At 37.9% G+C, this 23,723-nt stretch overlaps 1 protein-coding gene across 13 annotated transcripts in view; it reads right to left on the bottom strand.

Annotated features, from left to right (window-relative positions):
- Positions 1–20,508, bottom strand: part of PDLIM5 (PDZ and LIM domain 5) — a 227,730-nt gene extending 207,222 nt beyond the window's left edge. For 3 of the 13 annotated variants that reach the window (XM_055587677.1, XM_055587680.1, XM_055587682.1), the window contains exons 1-2: positions 19,194–20,358; positions 16,819–16,956 (exon numbers count right to left, since the gene is read on the bottom strand). In XM_055587677.1, the coding sequence (XP_055443652.1) occupies positions 16,819–16,914 (96 nt within the window). In that variant the 5' untranslated portion in view covers positions 16,915–16,956; positions 19,194–20,358. The other 10 variants (XM_055587675.1, XM_055587679.1, XM_055587683.1 and 7 more) reach the window with 8 other exon arrangements.
- Between the last annotated feature and the right edge of the window lie 3,215 nt (positions 20,509–23,723).

Raw genomic sequence — 23,723 nt, 5'->3', positions numbered from 1 at the left:
ACACATATACAATAGTACTAAGGATACAAATATCAATATTTATAACCCTTTAAACCTTAAATAGCATTAAAATTAGTATCAATCCTGAATAAAATAACACTGCAATCAGAATTCTGAGAAAATATTTACTGTGTACCACAGTACTATGTTCCAAAACCAAACCAAAAAAAAAAAACACAAAAAACCTTTCATTTTGTTGACAAGGTCTTATTTTAAACTAGCAGCAAAATGCCACTGTCCTATCAACTAACCTGCAGCAGATTCTAATAGCAACTGCTCTTAGAAAATAACTACCTTCAACTCTCTAAAACCATCTTCTACCACTCCCCCTCAGTCTACTCCAGCCACTCAAATACGGCTGTTTCTGAAACATGCAAAGCAAATGTTCATGTTGTGGCCTTTACCCTTTGTCCAAAATGCTCTTCCCCCTACTTCATCCAAGTCTCTGTTTAATGTCACCTTATCTATGAGGCCTTATTTACTCATCTTCTATAAATCAGTAACCTGCATTCAACCATCACTCCTTTTCCCTATACTCCTTTGCTTGGCCCCATACTACTTATCACCAACTATTTTTATTTATTTATTGTCTCTTCTCCACTTCCCTAAAACATCAGTCTGGGAGGGCAGACTTTGCTTTATTCACAGCACTGTATCCCAAGTGCTTAGCATGTAGGAAGGGATACAGGTGCCTAGAAGGCATATAGGTCTAGGACACTGCCTGGCATATAACAAGTGTTCAATAAATATTTATGGAGTAGGTAAATAAGTTAATGAATGAACAGCAATGATTTACATTTATCTGTATGGCTGAATTTCAGAATAGTTAAATTTTATATTTCATAAAACTCATAAGGCTTGTAAATAGTATGACCACATATAAATCATCCAACTTTGTCTATTAGATGGCTGTATCACCTATATATAGATGGTCAGACACCCAAACCAGGTCCAGCTGGCTATGGTCAGAAAAGCAGGAGGGCCAGGTAAGGAGCACAGAGACCAATACACAAAGGCTGATGATACGCCAGCACACTCTTAGAAACAGATGGTACAAACAGCAGAAACATTGCTAAGCTTATCTCATCTACATTCCATTACATATTCTCTCTTATAATCAAATCTGTCCTTCACTGTAGGGCTTCCCTAGTGGCTCAGGGGTAAAGAATCTGCCTGCCAGTGCAGAAGTCATGGGTTCAGTCCCTTGAAAGGGAAGATCCCCTCAAGAAGGAAATGGCAACCCACTCCAGTATTCTTCCCTGGGAAATCCCACTGACAGAGGAGCCTGGAGGGCTAAAGTCAATGCATTGGACACAACTTAGCAAGTAAACAACAACATCCTTCACTTGAGAGAACATTATTCTCTAGAATAACTGTATCTCATCAGCAATATAGCTTATCATGTCTCTTTAAAAGAAAAAAAAAAGCCATAGTGAAAGGCAATCATTAAGGGAAGAACGTCTAATTGGAGGTTATTACTGGTGCTAACCGTCCCTTTCTAAAGGAGATGAGCCCTGGGATTTCTTTGGAGGGAATGATTCTGAAGCTGAAACTCCAGTACTTTGGCCACCTCATGCAAAGAGTTGACTCATTGGAAAAGACTCTGATGCTGGGAGGGATTGGGGGCAGGAGAAGAAGGGGACGACAGAGGATGAGATGGCTGGATGGCATCACTGACTCAATGGACGTGAGTCTGAGTGAACTCCAGGAGTTGGTGATGAACAGGGAGGCCTGGCGTGCTGTGATCCATGGGGTCGCGAAGAGTCGGACACGACTGAGCGACTGAACTGAATTGAACCGTCCCTTTAGATCTCTGACAGCGTATGGCAGACCATAACAGACGAAAGAAGGAAACGGGCTATTCATTCAACCTATATTTATTAAGAACATTTTATAAAAAATGTTTCATGAATAATTCAAAGCATGTATGTCTGTGTGTGTGTGTGTGTAGGTACTGAGAAGAATGCTTCTGAAGAATCTTCTATAAAAATCTATGAAAAAGAAAACCAGAATTGATTTGGAAGATGATGTTATCTAAGAAGTGATGGATCTAGAAACATTATTTCAGTAGTGTCAAAACTGCTTCAACCAGATACTACTAGTAAATAGTTATTAATATAAGATAATCTTTATTATTATTAGGTAAACTTCACTGAGTTCTTACTATGTGTCAGGCACTTTACAGGTATTAATTTATTCAATTCAATAACCCTATGATGTAAATATTACTTTCCCCCCATTTGATGGTTAGGACCTGGGACACAGTCAAGTAATTTGTCCAGATGTGTACAGCTGGTAAATTACAGAGCCAGAATTCAAAGCCAGGCATTGTGCTCCAGAACCTGCACTGGTATTAACTACACAAAACAGTATGTACAACATTGTCCACTAAAATTAAATAATTATATTTTGGGAGAACATATAAACACCAAAGTGTGCATTAGTCGCTCAGTTGTGTCTGACTCTTTGCAATCCTGTGGACTGCAGTTCACCTGGCTCCTCTGTCCATGGAATTCTCCAGGCAGGAATACTAGAGTAGGTAGCCATGCCCTTCTCCAGGGGATCTTCCCAACCCAGGGATTGAACCCAGGTCTCCAGTATTGTAGGCAGATTCTTTAAAGTCTAAGCCACCAGGGAAGCCCAAACCCCAAAGGATTGCAGTAAAAAAAAAAAAAAAAAAATACTACTCCCTTAGCTTTGGTAATAAAATAGTCATGGATGCTTGACCAAGCATCATGATATAATCACAACTGCCTCTAGTGTTCTTTTAAGGCTGGAAATTAATTACTATTGTTGTTGCTGTTGTTCAGTGGCTAAGTCATGTCTGACTCCCTGAGACTCCATGGACTGCAGCACATCAGACTTCCCTGTCCTCTAATGTCTCCCAGATTTTGCTCAAGTTCATGTCCTTTGAGTCAGTGATACTATCGAACCATCTCATCGTCTGCTGCCCTCTTCTCCTTTTGCCTTCAGTCCTTCCCAGCATTAAAGTCTTTTCCAATAAGTCACCTCTTCACATCAGGTGGCCAAAGTATTGGAGCTTCAGCATCAGTCCTTCCAATGAATATTCAGGACTGATTTCCTTTAGGATTGACTGGTTTGATTTCCTTGACGTTCAAGGGACTCTCAGGAGTCTTCTCCAGCACCACAGTTTGAAGGCATCAATTCTTCAGTGCTCAGCCTTCTTTATGGTCCAACTTTCACATACATACATGACTACTGGAAAAACCATAGCTTTGACTATATGGACCTTTATAGGCAAAATGATGTGTCTTCTTTTTAATATGCTGTCGAGGTTTCTCATAGCCTTCAAGAAGCAAGCATCTTCTAATTCCATGGCCACAGTCACCATCTGCAGTGACACTGGAGTTCAAGAAAAGAAAATGTGTCACTGCTTTTGCTTTTCCCCTTCTATTTTCCAAGAATGGGACCAGATGCCATAATCTTAGTTTCTGAATGTTGAATTTTAAGCCAGCTTTTTCACTCTCCTCTTTCACCCTCATCAAGAGGCTCTTTAGTTCCTCTTCGCCTTCTGTCATCAGAGTGGTATCGTCTGCACATCTGAAGTTATTGGTATTTCTCCCCTGCAATCTTGATTCCAGCTTGTGACTCATCCAGCCTGGCATTTCATATGATGTACTCTGTACATAAGTTAAATAAACAGGGTGACAATACATAGTCCTGTCGTACTCCTTTCACAATCTGACCCAGTCAGCTGTTTCACATAAGGTTCTAACTGTTGCGTCTTGACCCACATACAAGTTTCTCAGGAGACAGGTAGGTGGTCTGGTATTCCCATTTCTTTAAGAACTTCCCATAGTTTGTTGTGACTCATACAGTTAAAGGCTTTCTCACAGTCAAAGGAGCAGAAGTTCTTCTGGAGTTCCTTTGCTTTCTCTATGATCCAAAAAATGCTGGCCATTTGATCTCTGGTTCTTCTGCCTCTAATTACTATTAGATTACTTTCAATCTTAAAGATAAAATCATTAAGAAAACTATATCTAAAATGATATTTACATTAGTATGTTATTTTGTTATACCTAATGTAACACAGTATTTAAGTTGGTTGTAAAGTATATTTTTCAAATATACCCCAAAACTCATAACAAGGCTCATTTTCCCTTGAATTTACAAAAAGTTGACCTTAAACATGAAGTACAAAGCTTCATCATTTGCTAAGACATTATGATCAATGCAGACATAGCTACATGATAGTGACAGCACTTTTATCCATTAACAATGCATTTAAGACACGAAATTCTGAATTTAGTTAGGTATCAACTGTCAGCCTTCTCTTAGGAGATGTTAATCCTGTCATGCGACCTCTCCAAAAGGTTCAGAAATGAAAAACTTTAACTTTCATAAACTCCCTCCACTTGAAATAATAAAAGGGCTACAAAACATAATTTCTGGCATTGGGCATATTAACCAACAGACTAAAATATTCTTTTTAAAAATAGACACCATTAAAATCTTTCTCAGCTCAACATATCTGTCTTAGAATAAATACCCTAACACTCAGTTTATCTTTGAGGCAGACTCTAACAAAAGTGTTACCAGCATAATTTGTAAACAACTCCTGAATCCGTATGCAACATTTCCTTATTAAAGTAGAAGAGGTCATAACATCACAAGGAAATGAAAACAGAAGCCATCTGGGAAACAAGCTGCTTCTTACAGTGATAATAATAAAAGAGCACAAAATAGGAAAACTGTCATCAGTGTGCAAATAACAATGAGAAAACAATAATGTATTTGTTATAACAAATAACTTTTCCAAATCAACATAATAAAACATAAGATATTTCCAAGTAACCACCTTGGAAGGTTATATGGTTATTTCTTTGCTTAAAAAATCTTTGGAATTTTTCCCCTGAAATTTCTATCAAAACCAGTTTAAAAACACACTAGCTTGCAGATATGGTAAAATCACAGGAACAGGAGCCCACTCTCCCTAGCTCAGCACCAATCCAGAGGAATCAGAATCCCTCTCAAATCCCCGCTGTCCCATCACCCCCAGTGTCATCTCTCCGCCCTGTGTTAAACCTTCCTATCTCTCATCCTGACACTAGGCTCCCCTCCCCACCCCCATCTCATTCCCCTTGCCTCCTTGCTCACTGCACTCCACAAAGAGTTGGACAGGACCGAGTGACTTTCACTTTCACTTATTCCCTAGCACACCACCTTATTAAGTTACATTGCTCATTTGTCTATACACTTGAGAGGTAACAGTCTCTTTGCCTATAAGGTTCCTAACAATAATGACTCTGTTTGTGTACTTTCAGCTCCTAGACCAGTACTGAGCACACATTAGGTGTTCAATAATGATACTAAATAAATGGCTCCATGCCTCGAGGTAGGATAGCAAATTCTGACTACTGCTGCTACTTCTGTCTCCTCTAGGGATTCTACAGATCCTAATCCAGGAGTTTCCTGCTATCCTGACTAGGCTGTATGGTCAGCGCACATATTATCATGGTCCTTTCCCAAGTTTCATTCCATATATGTCCTCTTCTACTTCCACGCTTCTTCATATATTCTGTATCTTGTTCTATGCACCTTTCTGTCAGGAAATAAAGAACCACCCTCTCTACCCCAGCCTGGTACACAGTAGGAGATCAACAAATATGTGTTAATTAACACCTTCTCCTCTTAGGGTTCTGGCATGAGCATTCAGGAAAAAGGCAGCACCAGAAGACAATACCAAGAGGACTGTACTCTGGTCTACCAAAAATTTATCAATCTCTCCTAAAAAATAATAAATAATAATAATAAAATCTCCAAGGACTCAGCTTTGAATATGCCTCAATTACATGTTTCTTGAATTCCTTCCCATGAAGTCCCTTGTTTTTCATGTAAACAGCACGTGCACACACATACATACACACACACCTGCTCCTTTTTAGGCTCTCCTAAGCTCCATATATGTCCAGGCAAGTCTGAGTTTGCACATGAACAAACTATAGGCTAAACAATTTACCTTTCTTTCACTCTTTAGACAAAAGACACGAATACATTTCAAACAGTATGAAAGTATACAAAGAAAATAGTGAAAATTCTATCAAGCCCACTGCACAAAGCAGTTCTAAACTCTGCACTATCCAATCATAAAAAATCAGTTTCCTTACTTAATAACTATACTTTTGCATTTGTCTTACTATATCTTAGGTGTGGGGTTCAGTTCTGGAATTCACACATAAGAGACATCTAAAACCTGAACTACTTTTAAAGGCAAATGCTCAGGGTTATGAAGAGAGGCAACTGTCAAGAAAGAGACATTTGAAGAAATGGTTTCCAACGGAATATCCACAAGACTTAAAGGGAAATATAACTCAGTCACCTAGAAGCCTCTGTGAGCAAGGGTTTTCCTTTGTTGTGCATGACACCAAGGGACAGAAATAGAACCACTGGGTCAAATACAGAGAAAACAAATACAGGCTGACACACAGGCAGACTCTACAGGGAGGCAGAGGGCTATTACAGTAAGGAACCTCTGGGGCATTTTGTAGGAACAAAACCTGACTAGGATTAAAAACAAAACCAAAATGTCTCACCAGTTAATAATAACTGTCAATCATATTCATTAACAAAACAATTCTAGAAGAAATGATTGTAATGGCAACTAGGCTTTCCATTTGTCCCCATCATCATTATAATCATCAGTCAACAATCACTGAACACATACTGGGAATTTTAACATGATTTTGAGTAAATAAGACCCAGAGTTGTAGGAATTTTTTTTTCCGGGTGAGAGGGGTTCACAACTTAACAAAGTATATGACCTATTTATGTATACTTGAACTGTATTGCTATGAAACATAACATGGCAACTGATCTCTGGCTATTGGCCTTAAAAAGACTATCCTCAATTCCTTTAACTTCAATGTTACCACTTTAGCTTAACAAAGAGGCATGAAAAAAACCAACTATCCTTGTTACATACTTGGTGAAATTTACCAAAGATTCCTCCAGAAGTCGTTGGTAAATTTAACATTCATTATTAAATTGTATAGTATTAAAATATTATAAGTAATGTACCAACTTCAAGGTGCTCCAAACCTTTTTGTCACAAAGATACTTTCAGCATCATAAACAGAACTAAAACCTGATATCATGTATTATTAAAACTGACATTTACTTCCAAAAAAGGATTTGACCTATGGTGACTGAACTCTGAAAAAGAGTGAAGACTATGATTTGGAGACAAGCAGATTTGTCACATTATTTAGTTGGTGGCAATTTCACTGCAATTTAGCCTTAATCTTTTTGTTTAAGTGATCTAAATAACAAAAGATCCATACTAAAAATATTTTAAAAAAATAAATAAATAAAAGCTACATTTGGTTCCCAACCATGAGTATACAAAATGTGATTCAATGGTACATGAGAAACATCCATAAAGCATTTGAGAATCCCTAAACATCCTGAATTCAAAGTCTGGGTCTAGAAGCTACATTTGAAAAATCTCACTGATGCTATTAATGATCAGTTTAGAAAATAATCATATTTTAAAAATATAATCTGTTACTCCCATTTATACACGTCTTTGATTTTATAGCATGTATTCTCTCTTTAGGAGACATACACACAAAGCTGGCTGTCAGTGCTGAAAGCTGTTAGCTATTCCCAGAAAACAGAGTATGCTGGTTAAAACCATTACAGTATACTTCTACTCAGTGTATCTGGTTCCAAATCCTAAGCCTAACCAATTACTAGCTGTGTTACTTTGGGCATGTTATTTAACTTTTGTTTCCTCATCTGAAGATCAGAGATTTTAAATTATACTTCCTCAGAGGGTTGTTAAGAGGATTAAATAATCAAACATGTGCAAAATATCTAGAGCAAGGCCTAGACAATAACACAGGCTCAATAAATGTTAATGCATATTCATTATTATTTAACAGACGAAAGAAAGGAGACCCAGTGAGTTGTAGCAGTCAAACATTCCAAACAGCACCCGGTATAAAATGTGCCTTAATGGATGGGCAGGGCTTCAGAGCTCAGAAACAAAGATATTGTGCATGAAGAATAAAGAGACTAAGGACTTCAGGGTTCAAAACATTCTGGACTATAAACTCAGTTCTGTTAAATGGGCCCACTGACATGCAGCCTGAATGGCAGGCAGAGGAGTTGAGCAATAAGTAACAGGAAGCCCCGCAGTTCTTAAATAGGGCAGTGATACATTAAATGCAGGATTTCAGAATTCCTGCCTGGGCAAGATGCCAGCCTGAAGATGAGGAAGAGCCTAGGCGGGAACAAGCCAGTGATGAAGTTTAGAAACACCTTTGTCTGAGAAACTATCAAAGTGCCACTCCGAGAACTGGATATCAACTAACTAGAGTCTTCCAGAATGAATAAAGGTACATATAAATAGAAATGTCTAACTTAAAAAGATCAAAAGAACCATTCCTAGAATATTTTGGAAGTCAGCACCATGGAGATACTTCAGGAGAATGTCCACAGTCATGAAAATTACATGTGTAACAATGCTTGTATTTAACTTCTCTCTCCAGAACATCTATTTCTAAGGGTTGCTAGTTAAGGAATAATGCATTTGCTTTCTAAAGGATATCTGTCCTCCAGTATCTTAAGAAGAAAATATTTTCAGAATATATGCACAACCTCCTCTAGCTAGCATTTTACAACCTGACTAAACTTTTAAATTTTACCATCTCTAAAAGTTAATATCTCAGAAATCATTAGAGAAATACTGGTCTAACAACTGGATACTTAATGGAACCAATCACAACGCTTAAGCCCCTGACAGAATCAACAGTTAATGGAATTCAGTTATTACTACCATTTAAAAAAAAACAAAACACACACACATACTTTCTTTTGGTCAATCAAATTTCACCCAAGATAATTATCACAAAGAGCAGTGATCACTGTTAAATCAATTTCTGAATCCTAGGGAAACGGTTAACAAGTCGCAGAATTCAAATAACAAATGGTGCACATTCTTCTGTAGTTCCAAACCCTTCTCATCATATTTAAAATTTTGCAGCAACAGACTAAAAGGAAATTCCTACTTCCCTCAACTTTAAGCACATAAAATACAAACAGCCCTGGCATCCCGACCCTTCTTGTCATCAAGGTTACCAGCACTTACATTCTCTGCTGCTTCACTCAGGTAAAACAAGAAATGCATTGTGCCACATGCTAGAATGCCTTCACAATGCCTGACTCACTAGGCCATGAAACATTAGAAACTGTTGGGACTTGTTATACTCCACTGGCTAATAATGGTTGATATGCAAACAGTGAGGGTCCTAAGGCTGAATTTTACTATGTCCAAGGACCAGGCCAAATACCTCATTATGGTCAGTCTCTCTGTCACATCCTTTGAAGGGAGATCGAGAAGAGTAGGATTTGATATTACACAATGTATCAAGCTATTGGAAAAACTCCAAAGTAACAACCTGAAATCTATTAAATGTAATTTGCTTAATTTTTTAGAAAGTCTATCACAGGGCACTATGCCAAAAACTACTTCACAAAAGACAAAAAATTATTTCACCATATATTTGGAAGTAATATGTTAACAGAGAGGGGAAATTCATTTGGAAATAGGAAGCAAATGATAAGAGGATAATTATTCATCCGACTTCTAAATGAAAAAATTCAAACAAACAGCGTCCCTCCAAAGTTAATGAAATAATTTAAAGAAAATCAGCACATTTTCATTCTGTATATTCTCACACAAATGGGGGGGAAAATGAGCCACTTTAAACACAAACAGAATCCTCTGTAGAATACTGGTGATTAAACTCTGTAAAAAAGGAGAACGATGGAAATAGGCCCATCTGATTGGAAAAGATCAAAGTCTGTCAAAACATGTGCTAGCACAGGTATGAGGAAACTGGTATTCTCATATTGTGGGTAGGAGTGTCTCCACAGAGATATTTGGCAGTATCAGTGAAAATGTAGACAACCTTTGACTCAGCAATCCCATTTCTAGGAATCTATCTCACAGATGTACTCATATATGTGCCTAAAATAAATAGATATAGATACAGATACAAAAATTACACCACAGTATCACTAAAGGAAAAAGATTAGAAGCAACCGAATTGTCCATCCATAGGAACTGGCTAAATAAATTATGATAAATCCAAATACAATGCAGCTATACAAAAAGAATGAAGACATAGTTACTGATTTGGGGTTAAGTTAAAAAAGGCAAAATGCCAAAAAAAAGGACACTGTTTGTGTTGATGAGGAGGGTAGAGAGGATATCTATGTACTTTCACGCATCTGTGTAGATTACCCCTGACACTACACACAGGAAACTGCAAACACCGGCTGCTTGCAGGCAAAGGGAATGAATGGCAGGGCAACAGGTGCTCTTTCCTCTAAACTCTACCGAGTCATTTGACTTTCAACTCACATGAATGTCTTACCTAAAGAAAAGCATAAATTAATTAAACTTTAAAAGGGAGGAAAGAGTGAAGGGTTAAGATTTCTTGAGTACCATATTTGACCCAGTAAAGAACTGTTCCCACTGTGACCTTTCTAAAACTGCCTGTTTCTTTGCACTTTCCATCTGACTTGTTCTTTTTCATTTCGTCCCGTCAAGTTTCCCAGTTCATTTCATTCCCCTGCATTTAAGCTGGACAGGGACACCTGCTGCAACTGCTTAGACTCTACTGGGTGGACTAAGTGCCAGTGGGGTTGAGGAACTTAGTTCCAGTAATTATCACACAAAACAGGTAACAATCTAAGCTGTAAAAGAAAACTGAGTATTGACAGAGGAAAGATAACTCCAATTAAGCTACAACAAAGAAATTATAAAAATGTGACAAAAAATAGGGAACTGATGATTTGAGAGATTCCATTTTAATACTATAAAAAATTCTTCCAGATCTGACTTTAAACACTCATTCAATATTGTCTGTTCTGTCCATAGCTAAATATTTTATTACCTTTAAAAAAAAAGTCTGTGCTACAAAAGTGATTTTCCTACTCCGTAATTAAAACACAAATCTGAATTCCCAGCAGGGCTATACAGTGACTCTGTACCCAGAATAACCAAATGAGGGACCACCATGGTCACTGCTCATTACTTTCTTAAAGTGGTGTTTTCTTTTCAGTCCCATTATTGTGTCATTTATTTGCAAATCCACACATATATTAATATTTCACATGTGCGGATCTTGCTTTGTGAAGTTTTACATCATATACTCAGTATTTCTTCATCTTAAAAATTCAAAGGCCTAGAGTCTCACCTCCTAAAGCTGAAATGCAATTATGTCTTCTAAGATGCCAAAGAAGCAATCCCTTGTCAGCCAGAACGATGGGTGTTTCTAGATTAATAAAGTCATATCAGATTTCTCTTCTGTGAAGTTGTAGCTGCGGGGAAAGGTCATGAAGGGCCTTGCAGTACACGGGAATCTGGGTAAGAACTACTACAAACAGGATGTTTCAGACAAAGGTATCTGGTTAACTGTATATTCACACTGCAGCCTAATCAGCAACCATCATAAAGACAAGCTCTCTGCATTGAAAATTCTCAAAAATGACTGAAAATGAGTCTATAGGCTTTGGTTATTCTCAGTTAGAGTAAGTAAATATTAGCCCTAACTCACGAGTAAATGAGTATCTTGTATGAAAATCTCCTTTACTTAGGTCTAAAGTGCTATTCTTACTTGACTCAATCTCTACAATATTGTTTCTTCCATCAGATACAAAAACCCTGCATAGCAGTAAAATTCCTATGTTAACAAATAACTTTCTAAAATGTCCAATATTCATTAAAAACTTAAAAACAAATGCCTTTTTTCTCTAACTACTAACTTAACAATAAAACTGATTTAAGATTTTCATTTTTTTACAAATAACAGACCAGAAAAAATCTTCAGAAATATCTTGAGATTCTTGACCCTCACAATCACCAATGGCAGAAAACTGCCATGTAGTAAAGGCAAGTCTCTGAGTCTTCCACATAAGGTAATTAATATTTTAAAGCAAAGGGTGAACATACATGTGAAATATACATTATGCAGTTAAGCAAGCTAAATTATTAACTTTCTAACTTGGCATAATGACAGGGTAGTTGGAAGGGAATGTAAAAGAAAATACTCAACAGCTTAAAATTAACAATGGACCCATTTATTCAAGGTAGGATGGTTCTCTCGTTTCAGCTTGAGGACTGAAAGTCTCTTTCTACCCGCCTCTTGGAGGGAACTCTGCAGCTGGCCTGTCTGGAGAATCACTCAGCTTTATTCACAGTTTCACCCAGAGTCAAGCAATAGCAAAATAAGTCTTCATTTTCACTGGCACTAAAAACCAACACAGAGAAACACTTACTCTGAGGTGTTCAAAGTTCATCCTTCAAGGACCAATTCAATTAATTTCTCCTGTAGGTAATTTCTCTACCCTAAACAAACACAAAAGGTCTGTGTCCACTGAAACCAGGAAACACTTATCTGTATCTCTGTCATTTCATCAAATACTGCCTTGTGACAGGTCTTATGGCACTGTCTAGTACTCTATTTTTCTTCCCTACTTTGTATTCCCCAATACTTTGCCTCTTCCTCTATGGCTTCCACAAAATGTCCCTTTAACTACTGAATGAATGAATTCACAGCAAAGCATTTTCACTGTTCTTTCTCTGTTCTATGTATCAATAATACTTCTAAACAGGGCTCCATACTTCAAGAAATGATACATTTCTTCTGCTTTTCAAAACCAACTAAAATCCTATCTGACCTGGTGACAACTGATCCTCCCCTAACTCTTGGAATCAAAATCTCTATTATTTGGGTATTGAAATGTCTGACCTCATTTTATCTGCTAAAGAAACACCATAGATGTGTTTATAAAGAATTGGGAGATAACCTTCAGGAAATCCAAATATTGAGAGTTAAGGGAAAATTCTAATATCATATATCAGAAAATAACATAAGCAGAGTGTTTGAATTTTAGGATGCTGTAGTTAAAATGTTATTCACAAATACACTATCTTTCTTTTAATTCCATGGTGAGGGTCATCAACTTGCCAAAATACAGCCTTGAATTGTGCAACAAGTCTCCTATTTCTTCTTATAAAATATATTGGCAAAGACCAACAAACCCACACTGCTACAATGAAACCATCCCTACATTCCATGGCTTCAAGGCAATTTCATAAATATAGGGTCATAAAAAGACAGCCTACAAACTTCAGTAGCCGACACACCACTTTAAGGATAGGAAATTGAAGACAATGATATGTAATCAGGCAGTTACAGCAATTTGAGGATCTTTTCAAAAAGTTTGCAAGAATTACCAATCCTACCTTAGAAACCTACCAACTAAAGAAGTATGCAAAACTCATACAAAAAAGATGGAAAACAAAATCTGAGCATAATGCTAAAATTTTATAGTTTGTATGCTTTAAGAAACAAGTCATAGTCAATATATTCCTATGCTGATTAACAACAAAATCTTAAGAAAACAGAATGTCCAAGTCCCAGCCAATGACTTCTTTATCTCAAATACATTTGATATCTGAGTTCCAATAGTATAAGGAAATCATAAATAGCACTTTGAAGTACAACACAATAATACATGACCAGAGGAAAAACTGTAGACTTTTGAACTCTATATAGATGTAGGTTCCTAGCTAAGCACAAACTTGTACATTTTTTCCTTTTTCAATTTGAACAGACAGTAAATTTACAAATATGCAACTGTTCCCTACAATCATGGTGGATTTGATGTTTCAAGTCTCCAAATAATTTTTTCTTTTTAATTTCATATTATTGTAAAAGATAACTGAGCAATTATCACGCCAGACCTTGTTAAGAATTCCATACACATTATCAAAATAAGAGAATCACTAAATTATATGTTTTAAGGCATGCTCTCAGGTTTTAATTGCTTCTTGATAGTATTAATTAAATACTCTGGTGACTACTGAAATATATCCCAATAATTTTACATAATGAAGGCAGAATAAATATAACCAGAGAACTAATTAAGATGAGGTATAACATTAATCATCTTACTACCACAATATAAATTAATTAGGCACCCATGTTTATTAGGCAATGTTGCTGCACATGTTTAAACTTAACCACACAAGGGGTTAAAAATAACTACAATGAAAGGCCAACAGCCTAACAGCAAAGTTGCACCAACATTCCCTCTCCTCCCCCTCCCTCTCCATCCTCTCCAGGCCAGAATGAATTGCATGCCCCACTGCACAAGACCCAAAAAGGTCACAGGAGATGGCAGAGACTTTTGTAAGAGAACAGAAATAACTCAGCAGCTTTGTTACCATAGTCTCTTTTAATCAGTATGTTCAAAACCCTTTAATTAGCACTCTGTCTACACAAGGAAAGCATTTCTTCTGTGCCAAGAGAGGGCACATATGTATGTACACAGCGTTCTGTTATATCAGCATCATAACATGGAGCTCAGACTGTCTGCCAGAAAACAAGCACAGACAACTGTTTTAAAGGAATGGCACCACAATATCTACATACTCCATTTGCATTTCCATAATCAAACAACAAAGTATGTTCCACTAGGTGTTCATTTGTCTCTGGATTTTTTTTAGCAAAAAATGGGAGTATTTAAACCACAATTTTCTTTAGTCCATTATCACAAATGAGGATACTCAAAAGTAATATAAAATGATGTTAACAGAATACGAAAAAAGACAATATTCAAATATTGTTCCTTTCTGCATAATAGCTCTTTGGTAGGAGGCAAAAAGACACTGCTCCCCTCAAACAGGAATAAATCACAAGACACATTTTCACAAGGATGTTTTACAGTTAAAATTTCATCCAATCATGCAAAGCCTCAAAACTTGCAGACTGGATTACATACATGTGTTTCCTTGTAAAACCTGAGTAGCTGAAATCAAGACAGAATTTGGAGATAAAGATAGCTATTTAAAAATTCAAAGCCAAAAAACAAGGAAAACTTCATTAGTAAACTGGATTAAGCATTTTAATTGAGATACATAACTGTTACAAATTTATCTTCAATCTTTTAAAATCAAGTAGTATATAATACTGTAAGAAGCAGTGTGTATATATATACAATGTGTATTTATACCCAAGTAGGCGTGCTGCGATTCATGGGGTCGCAAAGAGTCGGACACAACTAAGCGACTGAACTGAACTGAACTGAACATATATAATTAAACCAAAAAGTAACCCTCTAAATATCTAACTAGAGAAAGAATCTACCTAAATTTATGATTAAGCTTATTGAGCAGGCAGCAGAGTATACCTGCTTGAAAGCCAGCTCTTCCATGTTAGCCATGGGAGCTCACAGCACAGTTCTCTATAATGAGAATAATACCACTATGTCACAGCCTGGTGCGAAAATTACCTAAGACGAGGAAGGTAAAGAACTTGGCAAAAGTCCAAAAGTTTGCTGGTAATGTTGTTTGGGGGATAGGTTTTTTCATGTATTGCACAAAAGCGCAAATTGGCACAACCTATCAAAAATTACATATATAATCATGTACATATGATATCCACTGCAGCATTACTTGTAAAAGTAATACTGGAAACAGTACAAATGCACTTCAATAGGGGATTGCCTAAAAAAATGTTACTTCCCTACAAAAGAATTCTATACATCTGTTAAAAATAAAAAGAAAAACTCTACATATTAATCAGGAAAATTCTCCACTGTAAGCTGTTGAGGAAAATAGGAATGTGTGGAACAGTGTGTATATTATGCTACCATGCAAATAAAAAGGGAACAGATATTCATATTTATTTGAATATACAAAAAATCCTTTAAATGTCATACAACTCCTGCTGCTGCTGCTGCTGCTGCTAAGTCACTTCAGTCGTGTCCGACTCTGTGCGACCCCATAGACAGCAGCCTACCAGGCCCCGCCATCCCTGGGATTCTCCAGGCAAGAACACTGGAGTGGGTTGCCATTTCCTCCTCCAATGCATGAAAGTGAAAAGTGAAAGTGAAGTCGCTCAGTCATGTCCGACTCTTAGCGACCCCATGGACTGCAGCCTACCAGGCTCCTCCGTCCATGGGATTTTCCAGGCAAGAGTACTGGAGTGGGGTGCCATTGCCTTCTCCTGTCATACAACTAATTAATAGCAAAAATTACCTAGTTGGAGATGAAAGTGAAATAGTGCCTGATACCCAGTCCAGCTTCAATAAATGAAAGCTATTATTACTCCCCTCATAAGTATCATTAGCATCATGAAACGTATCTTTAAAATATATATATAGAATATATTCAAACTAAATCCATAATGATGTAAACAGTCAAATCACAATTATTCAAAGATTGACTATCTATTCTGTATCATCTTATGGAAAACTCCCAACGAAAATTTTGGCCAACCCAATAGCCCTTCATTTCCTCTTCAAAGGTAAGTAGCTTTTGGCCATTTTACTGTAGGCTATCACCTTCATCAGAGAGCAAGTTGAGGAAATAACACCAAAACAGTTATTTTACCCAATACAGATCAACAGTTTCTAAGAAACAGCTTTTGGAGCTGAAGGTGACAGTGAACACCCCACAGTTACAACCTTCAATTATATATGAAGAATCTAAGGTCCGGATCAGTGACAGTTCAAAGATCTGCAGTCTGTCCCCCAGTTAAACGCTTTCCATTTTTGTATTAAGAGGGAGGGAAATATGCTTAATTGAAATCAATTATCCAATTTCCTTCCCCAACAGATCCTTTACGACAATTAACTAAATCTGCTCAGATCATATTCCAAAAGCAATTCTATTAAGTACAGCACAGGACATTCAGAGATTTCAACAACTCAGCTGTGATGTTTCTAGGATTATGCATTGAGTGAACATCTACAACAAAATTGGTAAAGTTTTCTTACACTTGAGATTGTCAAAGGCATGTTGAAATCCTTGCCACCTTGCAGCCGGAAACCCCAGGGAGCTGGGCCAACCAAGGACACACTGTAGTTGCTCATGGTTCTAATGACGCAAAATCCAATCCCTCAAAATGAAAGAAACTGAAAGAAAATCAGATGGTTAACAAAGATGTTTATCTGAAAAGCTATTACATATTTAAATGTATTGAATATAAACCCAACTAAATTATCTTCAGTATTTTGTTTGCGGGGAAAGAGGGGATATGCAGAGTAAGTTTATATTAAGTTCTCATTTCAGCCTAGGAAAAGGAATCTATGAGCTAATATGCAATCTCTAAACTTATGCCAATTTCCATAGTCTAAAAATTCCATATCAGAGTATATTTCTAGACATTTGATCAATCTTACAACTTGCTAGAATACAATTTGTGGCTTCTTGCATACAAACTTTAATTCAAGGTACCTTACAATACTTTGTTTTATATGAAAAAAAGAACAAAACTGTATTTCAGGTTTAATTCAAAATGATTTTCCCCAACCTCTTTTGTCTGCAATTGGCAAGGGTCCATTTCACTTACCTAAATTCTAAGTTATTTTAACATATGAAGAGAACTGCAAATGGTAGACTCTCCTTCATGCTTTCCAAACAATAAATTCTTTAAAATGAGAAGTTGTTTCTTGATTCATAAAAACTATTTTCTCTAATCATAAACTACAACTTGTATTTTCTCATATAGGGACATGGTATTTTCCACACTTATTCACTTTTCTAACAAAAAACTTAAAAAAAAAAAAATTATTCACTTTTCCTTCAGACAGGCAATGATTGGCAATACTCTGGTGGTGGTGGTTTAGTTGCCAAGTCATGTCCAGCTCTTTTGCAATCCCATGGACTGTGTGTAGCCTGCCAGACTCCTCTATCCACAGCATTTTCCAGGCAAGAATACTGGAGTGGGTGGCAATATTCTAGCACAGTGATATTTGAGTCAGAACCTGCTTTTTGTTTTACATACACACCTCATCAGGCAAAGTGGAGTGAGCATTTACCACACAGTGTATAAGACTGACTAAACATGGTAGGAATATAGGGTTAAGCTTATTGCATGAAAGGGAATTAGAGCTTTAGAAAAGAACCAGTGCTTTGATGCTTTCTTTTTTCTACGTTTTGCTCGAAGGGAGCTCAAAATGACTCTCATGGTACCATGTACTTTTATATAACAAAGAAAAACTGAAGGAAAAGAAGCATGATTCAGAGCTTGGTATTGATTATTATGGTGATTATGTGGGAGAAATTAGGAGGAATAGGGATTTTCTAAAACGTAATACTAAGAAATGTACTATTTTATTCTTTAAAATATTAATAATATAACAATAAATAATTTAAAACCACACTTAAAAAAAAAAGCTGCTTAAGACCCACTTCCTTGGAAAAAATCTGTGTTGTTTAACCAAATCATTACCTGTCCTAAAATATTTCATTTTTTTAACATATTCAAAATTTCTACTCCATCACATCAATTAATAGTGGCAGATACAGATATTTGAACAACTGGGTGTATTAAAAGCAGGCAGATTCCATCTTCTCCTATGGGGAAAACGAGGCAAAATTTTCAAATAAGTCTAAGTTCTTAAAGAAAATTCAATGAAAATCTGCACTACATCTACCAGAAAAAAAGAGAAAGCTTCTCCCCAGGCATAGTAGTTCACTGAACTACTAGGCAACAAAACTAGTACTAATGTAACAGGCACTAAAAGATGAAAAGGCCAAACCAGACATCAAACTATTAGATGCCGGTGAAAAATGGACATTAAGGAGGTAATACGGAGCCACAATCCATGGGGTCTCAAGAGCGGGACACGACGGGACTTAGCGACTAAAACACCCAATATACATCATTGCTTTCTCCCTGTAATAAAAGCATTTCTGAGAACTTGTAGAGAAGGACTATTTGGATGATGGCACACAATATTTATCAAAAGTGTATAGAGCCAACAGATATTTCACAGGCAATATGCCCATCCTTTTTTTTTAATCTTTAACTTTTCCTCAAAAGAAGAACGTGAAAGTTAGGCTCAACTTTCCTAATCCTATTGTTCCCTACAATAAAATGTACTTAATTCATATATTAACCCATGTACCTGCAACTCTCTTTACTTGGGAGTTCCTTTCCTGCTTTCCCCCATTTGTTATTAAAATCTCTAGAACTGGCAAGTTTACACTCAAACTACAGAACCAGTGTCAGTTCATTTCCAGTCGGTGCCGTCTCCCTCCCTTTGCTAGTTTCATGTGACTTGAAATAGTCAGAAATCAAAGTAACAGTTATATTATTGGCCTTTTTCAGGTCTGGTTATTAGTGCCCAAACTCTTCCTAAATTACCAAGGAGGCAGGAAATATTGAGCAGCCTTTCTTCTTTCAAATAAGTAGGAAATGTTGGAACTTCTGTATAGTGTTGGAGTTTCTTTTAGGCAAAGTCCAAACAATGTTTTCGCTCTAGGAAGCTTGGTATTTCCCACACTTCTATCCTAACTTCTTCAGTGGATGGGAAGACTGGAAAGAAGAATTCGTGATGAATTGCTCAGAGATGGGTCTGAAATTAAAGATATATCTTGAGATTCTTTTTCTCCCCAGATTGAGAGACTGTGGAGGTAGAGTGGAAGAAATAAAGCCACAAGCAGCGGATGAAAGAAGCCGACGAGACAGTTTCCCAGCAGAGAGGTTCACGCCTAGCCCTATTTGCCAAATAAGGTTCCCGAGCCGGCTGTTTCCGAGGCAGGCGGGTTCCAACGTCCTCGTGGTCAGGAAGGCGGACTTGGGATAGGATCTGGCGATCACACCCTAGACCTGCCCTGCCCAGCGCAGCCACCAATTTTCCTTCCAAGCTCTGCCCTATCCATACGCCCTTCCTTTTTCCACTTATTGTCAAACGAATTAGAGGCACTGCCTAAAAAAGCCCCAACAAGTACGCAAGCATTAATAAATCTGGCGTTTACGACAGATCTGTTTTTTTAAACAAGCTTTATTCCTGGACGCAGATCTGTTTTTTAAACAAACTTTATTCCCTTAACAGGTTACACAATCCTAAATGTTGGGGGGTGGAGCGTGAAATAAATGCTTCTCAGTAGAGTGAGCGCAAATAAAAATTAGCCCCGCTTCCTCTCCACACCTCCAGGAGATTGCGCAGGACGCGAGAATCCCCAGACTCCAAGGTGGGTACCCAGACGCGCTCGGCACCCGGATGGTGGCCCGCCCTCGCCCGACTCCTGCGCCCCTGCCTTAGCCGTGCTAGTCCCAGCCTGTCCCCGCTCTAGTGCCCCTTCTCCGGCCAGGAGCCCGCTTCCGCACCGCCGTTTCCCTGGGAGTCCTCTTCCCACGCCACTCTCCACCTCCGCAGATCCGCGTCCAGCAACCACCTGAGAAGCTTCCCAGCGCTAGGCGCACCACCGTCTCTCCCTAAGCAGGACTTCTCGCCATGCTCTCAGTGCACGGCGATTCCTTCTTTCCCTCCTCCCTACCCGGGTTCCGAGACGCGCATCTCCTGCTGGCGGCGACCACTCACCTCGGGTGCGGCGCCGCGATGCCTCCGAATCAGACGAGCGCTGACAAGTGACTCGCGGTGCTTGCGCCTTCCCCACGGCCCGCGGGAACTTCCGCCTCCTGGCTCCCGCCCGGCCCCCTCCTGCAGCCCCAACACACACACACCGGCCCCGCCCCCGAACCAGGACACGCCCCCTCCGCTCCTGGCCACGCCCCGGACCCGCAGGGCTGCGGGGAGCTGGGAGAAGGCTGCGGGTGAACCTAGCTGAGGGCTAACTGCAGCGAGCCGAAGCTGCTGCGGAAAGACAATTGCAGTACGGAGTTTCGGTGGGACCAGTCTTAGGGGGTTTTGAGCAGTACCTGACAAAGGTCCGCTCTGCCTGTTTGTTTTGTCGTGGATGCATTTTTCTCTCCAGAAACTGAATTAGCAAGCAGTTGCTTTGGCTAATAATAGGAGAGGGCTTTGGATAAATCCCTATCTATGCAAGTTCAGCGGCCACTGCCTGGTTTTTTGAGCAAGCTTTATGTGCCCGGAGAAGTGAAGACTTTAAAGTTGACCTGTTAGGAAAGGGAAAATCAGCAACTTTAATATCTAGAAGTTAAATCCTCTAGTCAAACCAGAAGACCGTGTTTAAGAGCAGCGGCCAAAGGTGGTTCAACCATTATAACGTCAGCTTATTTTTCTAAGTCCAGATCAATAGTCCACTTTCCAGTTTCTATAAAGGTGCTTGATTTAGCCCAAGGGATTTATTCATGAGCAAATTTGAATAACGTTCAGTGAACATAAGAGAAAGTAACTTTTAGGCTTGTTTTGAACTGTAAATTGGCTTATAACATGTGAAAAGGACAGTTCTTAACCATGGAACTTGTAAAGCAAGGCTGATGGAGTCCGTGGGTCCCCAAGAAGTGCAAACAAAATTCTAGAGAACACCCAAAACTGCTCTGTCCAAACCGGTAAACACTTATCACATGTAGCTACTGATATTTGAAATTTATTTACTGCGACTGAAGCACTGAATTTTTTGTTTTATGTATGTTTAATTTAAATTTAAAAACTGAAGTAGGGTAACATGCTTCCGTTAAAAACAACTTTGGTGTTTGGATAGGAGTACATTTCTCTTTTCTCTGAAAACGTCGTGTCCAAATTGTGCTACAATGGAAATGGATTTTGAAGACTTATTATGACAAATATAATATAAAATGTCATTAATAATTTTAGGTTGATTACATGTTGAAGTGGTAATATTTTTATATTTGTTAAACATGCAATTAAACTTAATTTTGCTGTTTTTAATGTGGATACTAAGATATTTTGAATTACCAATGTTGACTGACATTATTATATTTTCATTGGACAGCACTAGTCCATAGTTTTCATCGCATTCTCTGAAGATTATATTGGAGGGAAGGGTTTTCTAGTGTGAACTGGTTTACAGAGTGCTTTAATATTTGTTGTCATGTTTGACATCTCCCTCCCAAAATATATAAATAAATAAATAGTAACAATAGCTGCCACTTACAAACACCTACCATACGCTGCTGCTACTGCTACTGCTAAGTCGCTTCAGTCGTGTCCGACTCTGTGCGACCCCATAGACGGCAGCCTACCAGGCTCCCCCGTCCCTGGGATTCTCCAGGCAAGAACACTGGAGTGAGTTGCCATACGCTAGGCAATGTTGCCAATGGCACATGCAACTTGTTAAAACTGTAAAAATTCTTACTACACTTAATAATTCTTCTAACTTTATAAGACAAATGTCATATATATATAGTCAAGAAAACTGAGGTTTCAAGAGATTGCAGCTGGTAACACTTCCACAGGGCAATGGCTAGAATTACCCTGTAAGGGTCCTCTCTCTGCTCCTCCTCATCTGTTTGCTGCTAATACAATTAATTTGATCCTGAATGAAACCAGGTTGACTAAAGACATCAAGAAATCAGACAATGTGTGGAGATATCACTATAAGATAAGCATCTTGAGGCGGTGAAGAGCTGGGAGTGTTACCTACCTATGCAAATCAGTGTTAGCCTATAGATGATAGCCTACCTCTGAATCCTCTTCCTTCTCCTACCACAGTTTTAAAGTCTGGGGTGTTGGGGAAATGAACCAAATTCAAGTAGAATACATAAGCTGATATTTATCCAAGTGTTCTCCAAAGTGCCAAGTGCATCAAAATGGCACAGGCAACTTGTTAAAACTGGCCTCCAGACCCAGGATCCTTGCCAGTGGGCCCCAAGAATCTGTTTTTTTTTTTTTTTTTTTTTTTTCACAAACAAAAAATTTTTTGTGAAATGATGACCTGGATGTTTTTTCTTCATATCCAGGTAGTCATTCAACTATAATACTTAAAAATCACTTCCCTAGAAATATCCCTGTACACCCAATTCTGTAAACTGTGCTTTGGTGATAACCATGCACCCCAGATAGCAACTCATCTCAGTTTCTTCATTTTAAAAGAAATAATTATAAATTACATTTTGAAGTTATCATGAGAAGTAGAGATTATATATATATACTACATATACATATTATATATATAAACTACATACACACATATATAAACAGCATATATATACAGCATGCTTGGCAACAAGAAAGTGTTAAATAACTGGTAACTATATAAAACTTTCCTGACTGATTAGATTTTATGTATCACAAAAGATAAATAGAGAACTTTAGCATTTATTATGCATATACTATTCTTGACTTATGTATATTATTTAATACTTACAACCATATAGTTATTTTTTTCAAAGAAAAAGTTGGAGATTCAGAAATTTAACCAAGGGCACACAACTAATTAGTGATAGAAGTAGAGCAGAGGGGTCTGACTTGAAAAACTACATCCTTTTCATCTCAACACACTGCATCTCAGTAAACTCAGTAAACCATCCAACTTAAAGACCAGAGAAAGAAGATGGAAAACTATAGCAACTAACACTGTTTAGGGCCATAGAGGCGTAATCTGTAGCAAATTATGGTAGCGCCACCTGGGAAGCCCTGAATAAAGGCTGAATTACTTTTAAATAAAAGAAGGCAAAACTCCTGAACCGCAACTGGTAGGGCATGTGCCTTAATTTGTTTTAGAATGAATTGACACTGAGCCATCCCGACTCCCCTTTTCTGTCTCCCTCATGACTAACATCTATGAAATGGTTGGTCATGGTTTGGAGGACAGTCCGTGACTACAGACTACAGGAAGATTACTGAACCATTGGGAAATCAGACCAATGTCCTTAACCGCATTAACACTGTGGGCTAAGCAACGAAGCACTCACCACAAAAAAAAAAAAAAAAAAAAAAAAAAAAAATTAACAGCCTCACTCTTTCAAAACCAGTACACAAAAAGCTAAAATTAGAAAAGGAAATTA

This window comes from Bubalus kerabau, chromosome 7, assembly GCF_029407905.1.
Source record: "Bubalus kerabau isolate K-KA32 ecotype Philippines breed swamp buffalo chromosome 7, PCC_UOA_SB_1v2, whole genome shotgun sequence".
NCBI classification, from domain to species: Eukaryota; Metazoa; Chordata; class Mammalia; order Artiodactyla; family Bovidae; genus Bubalus; species Bubalus kerabau.
The sequence above is the reverse complement of the archived record's forward strand: the minus strand, read 5'-3'. Positions and strand labels throughout refer to the sequence as shown.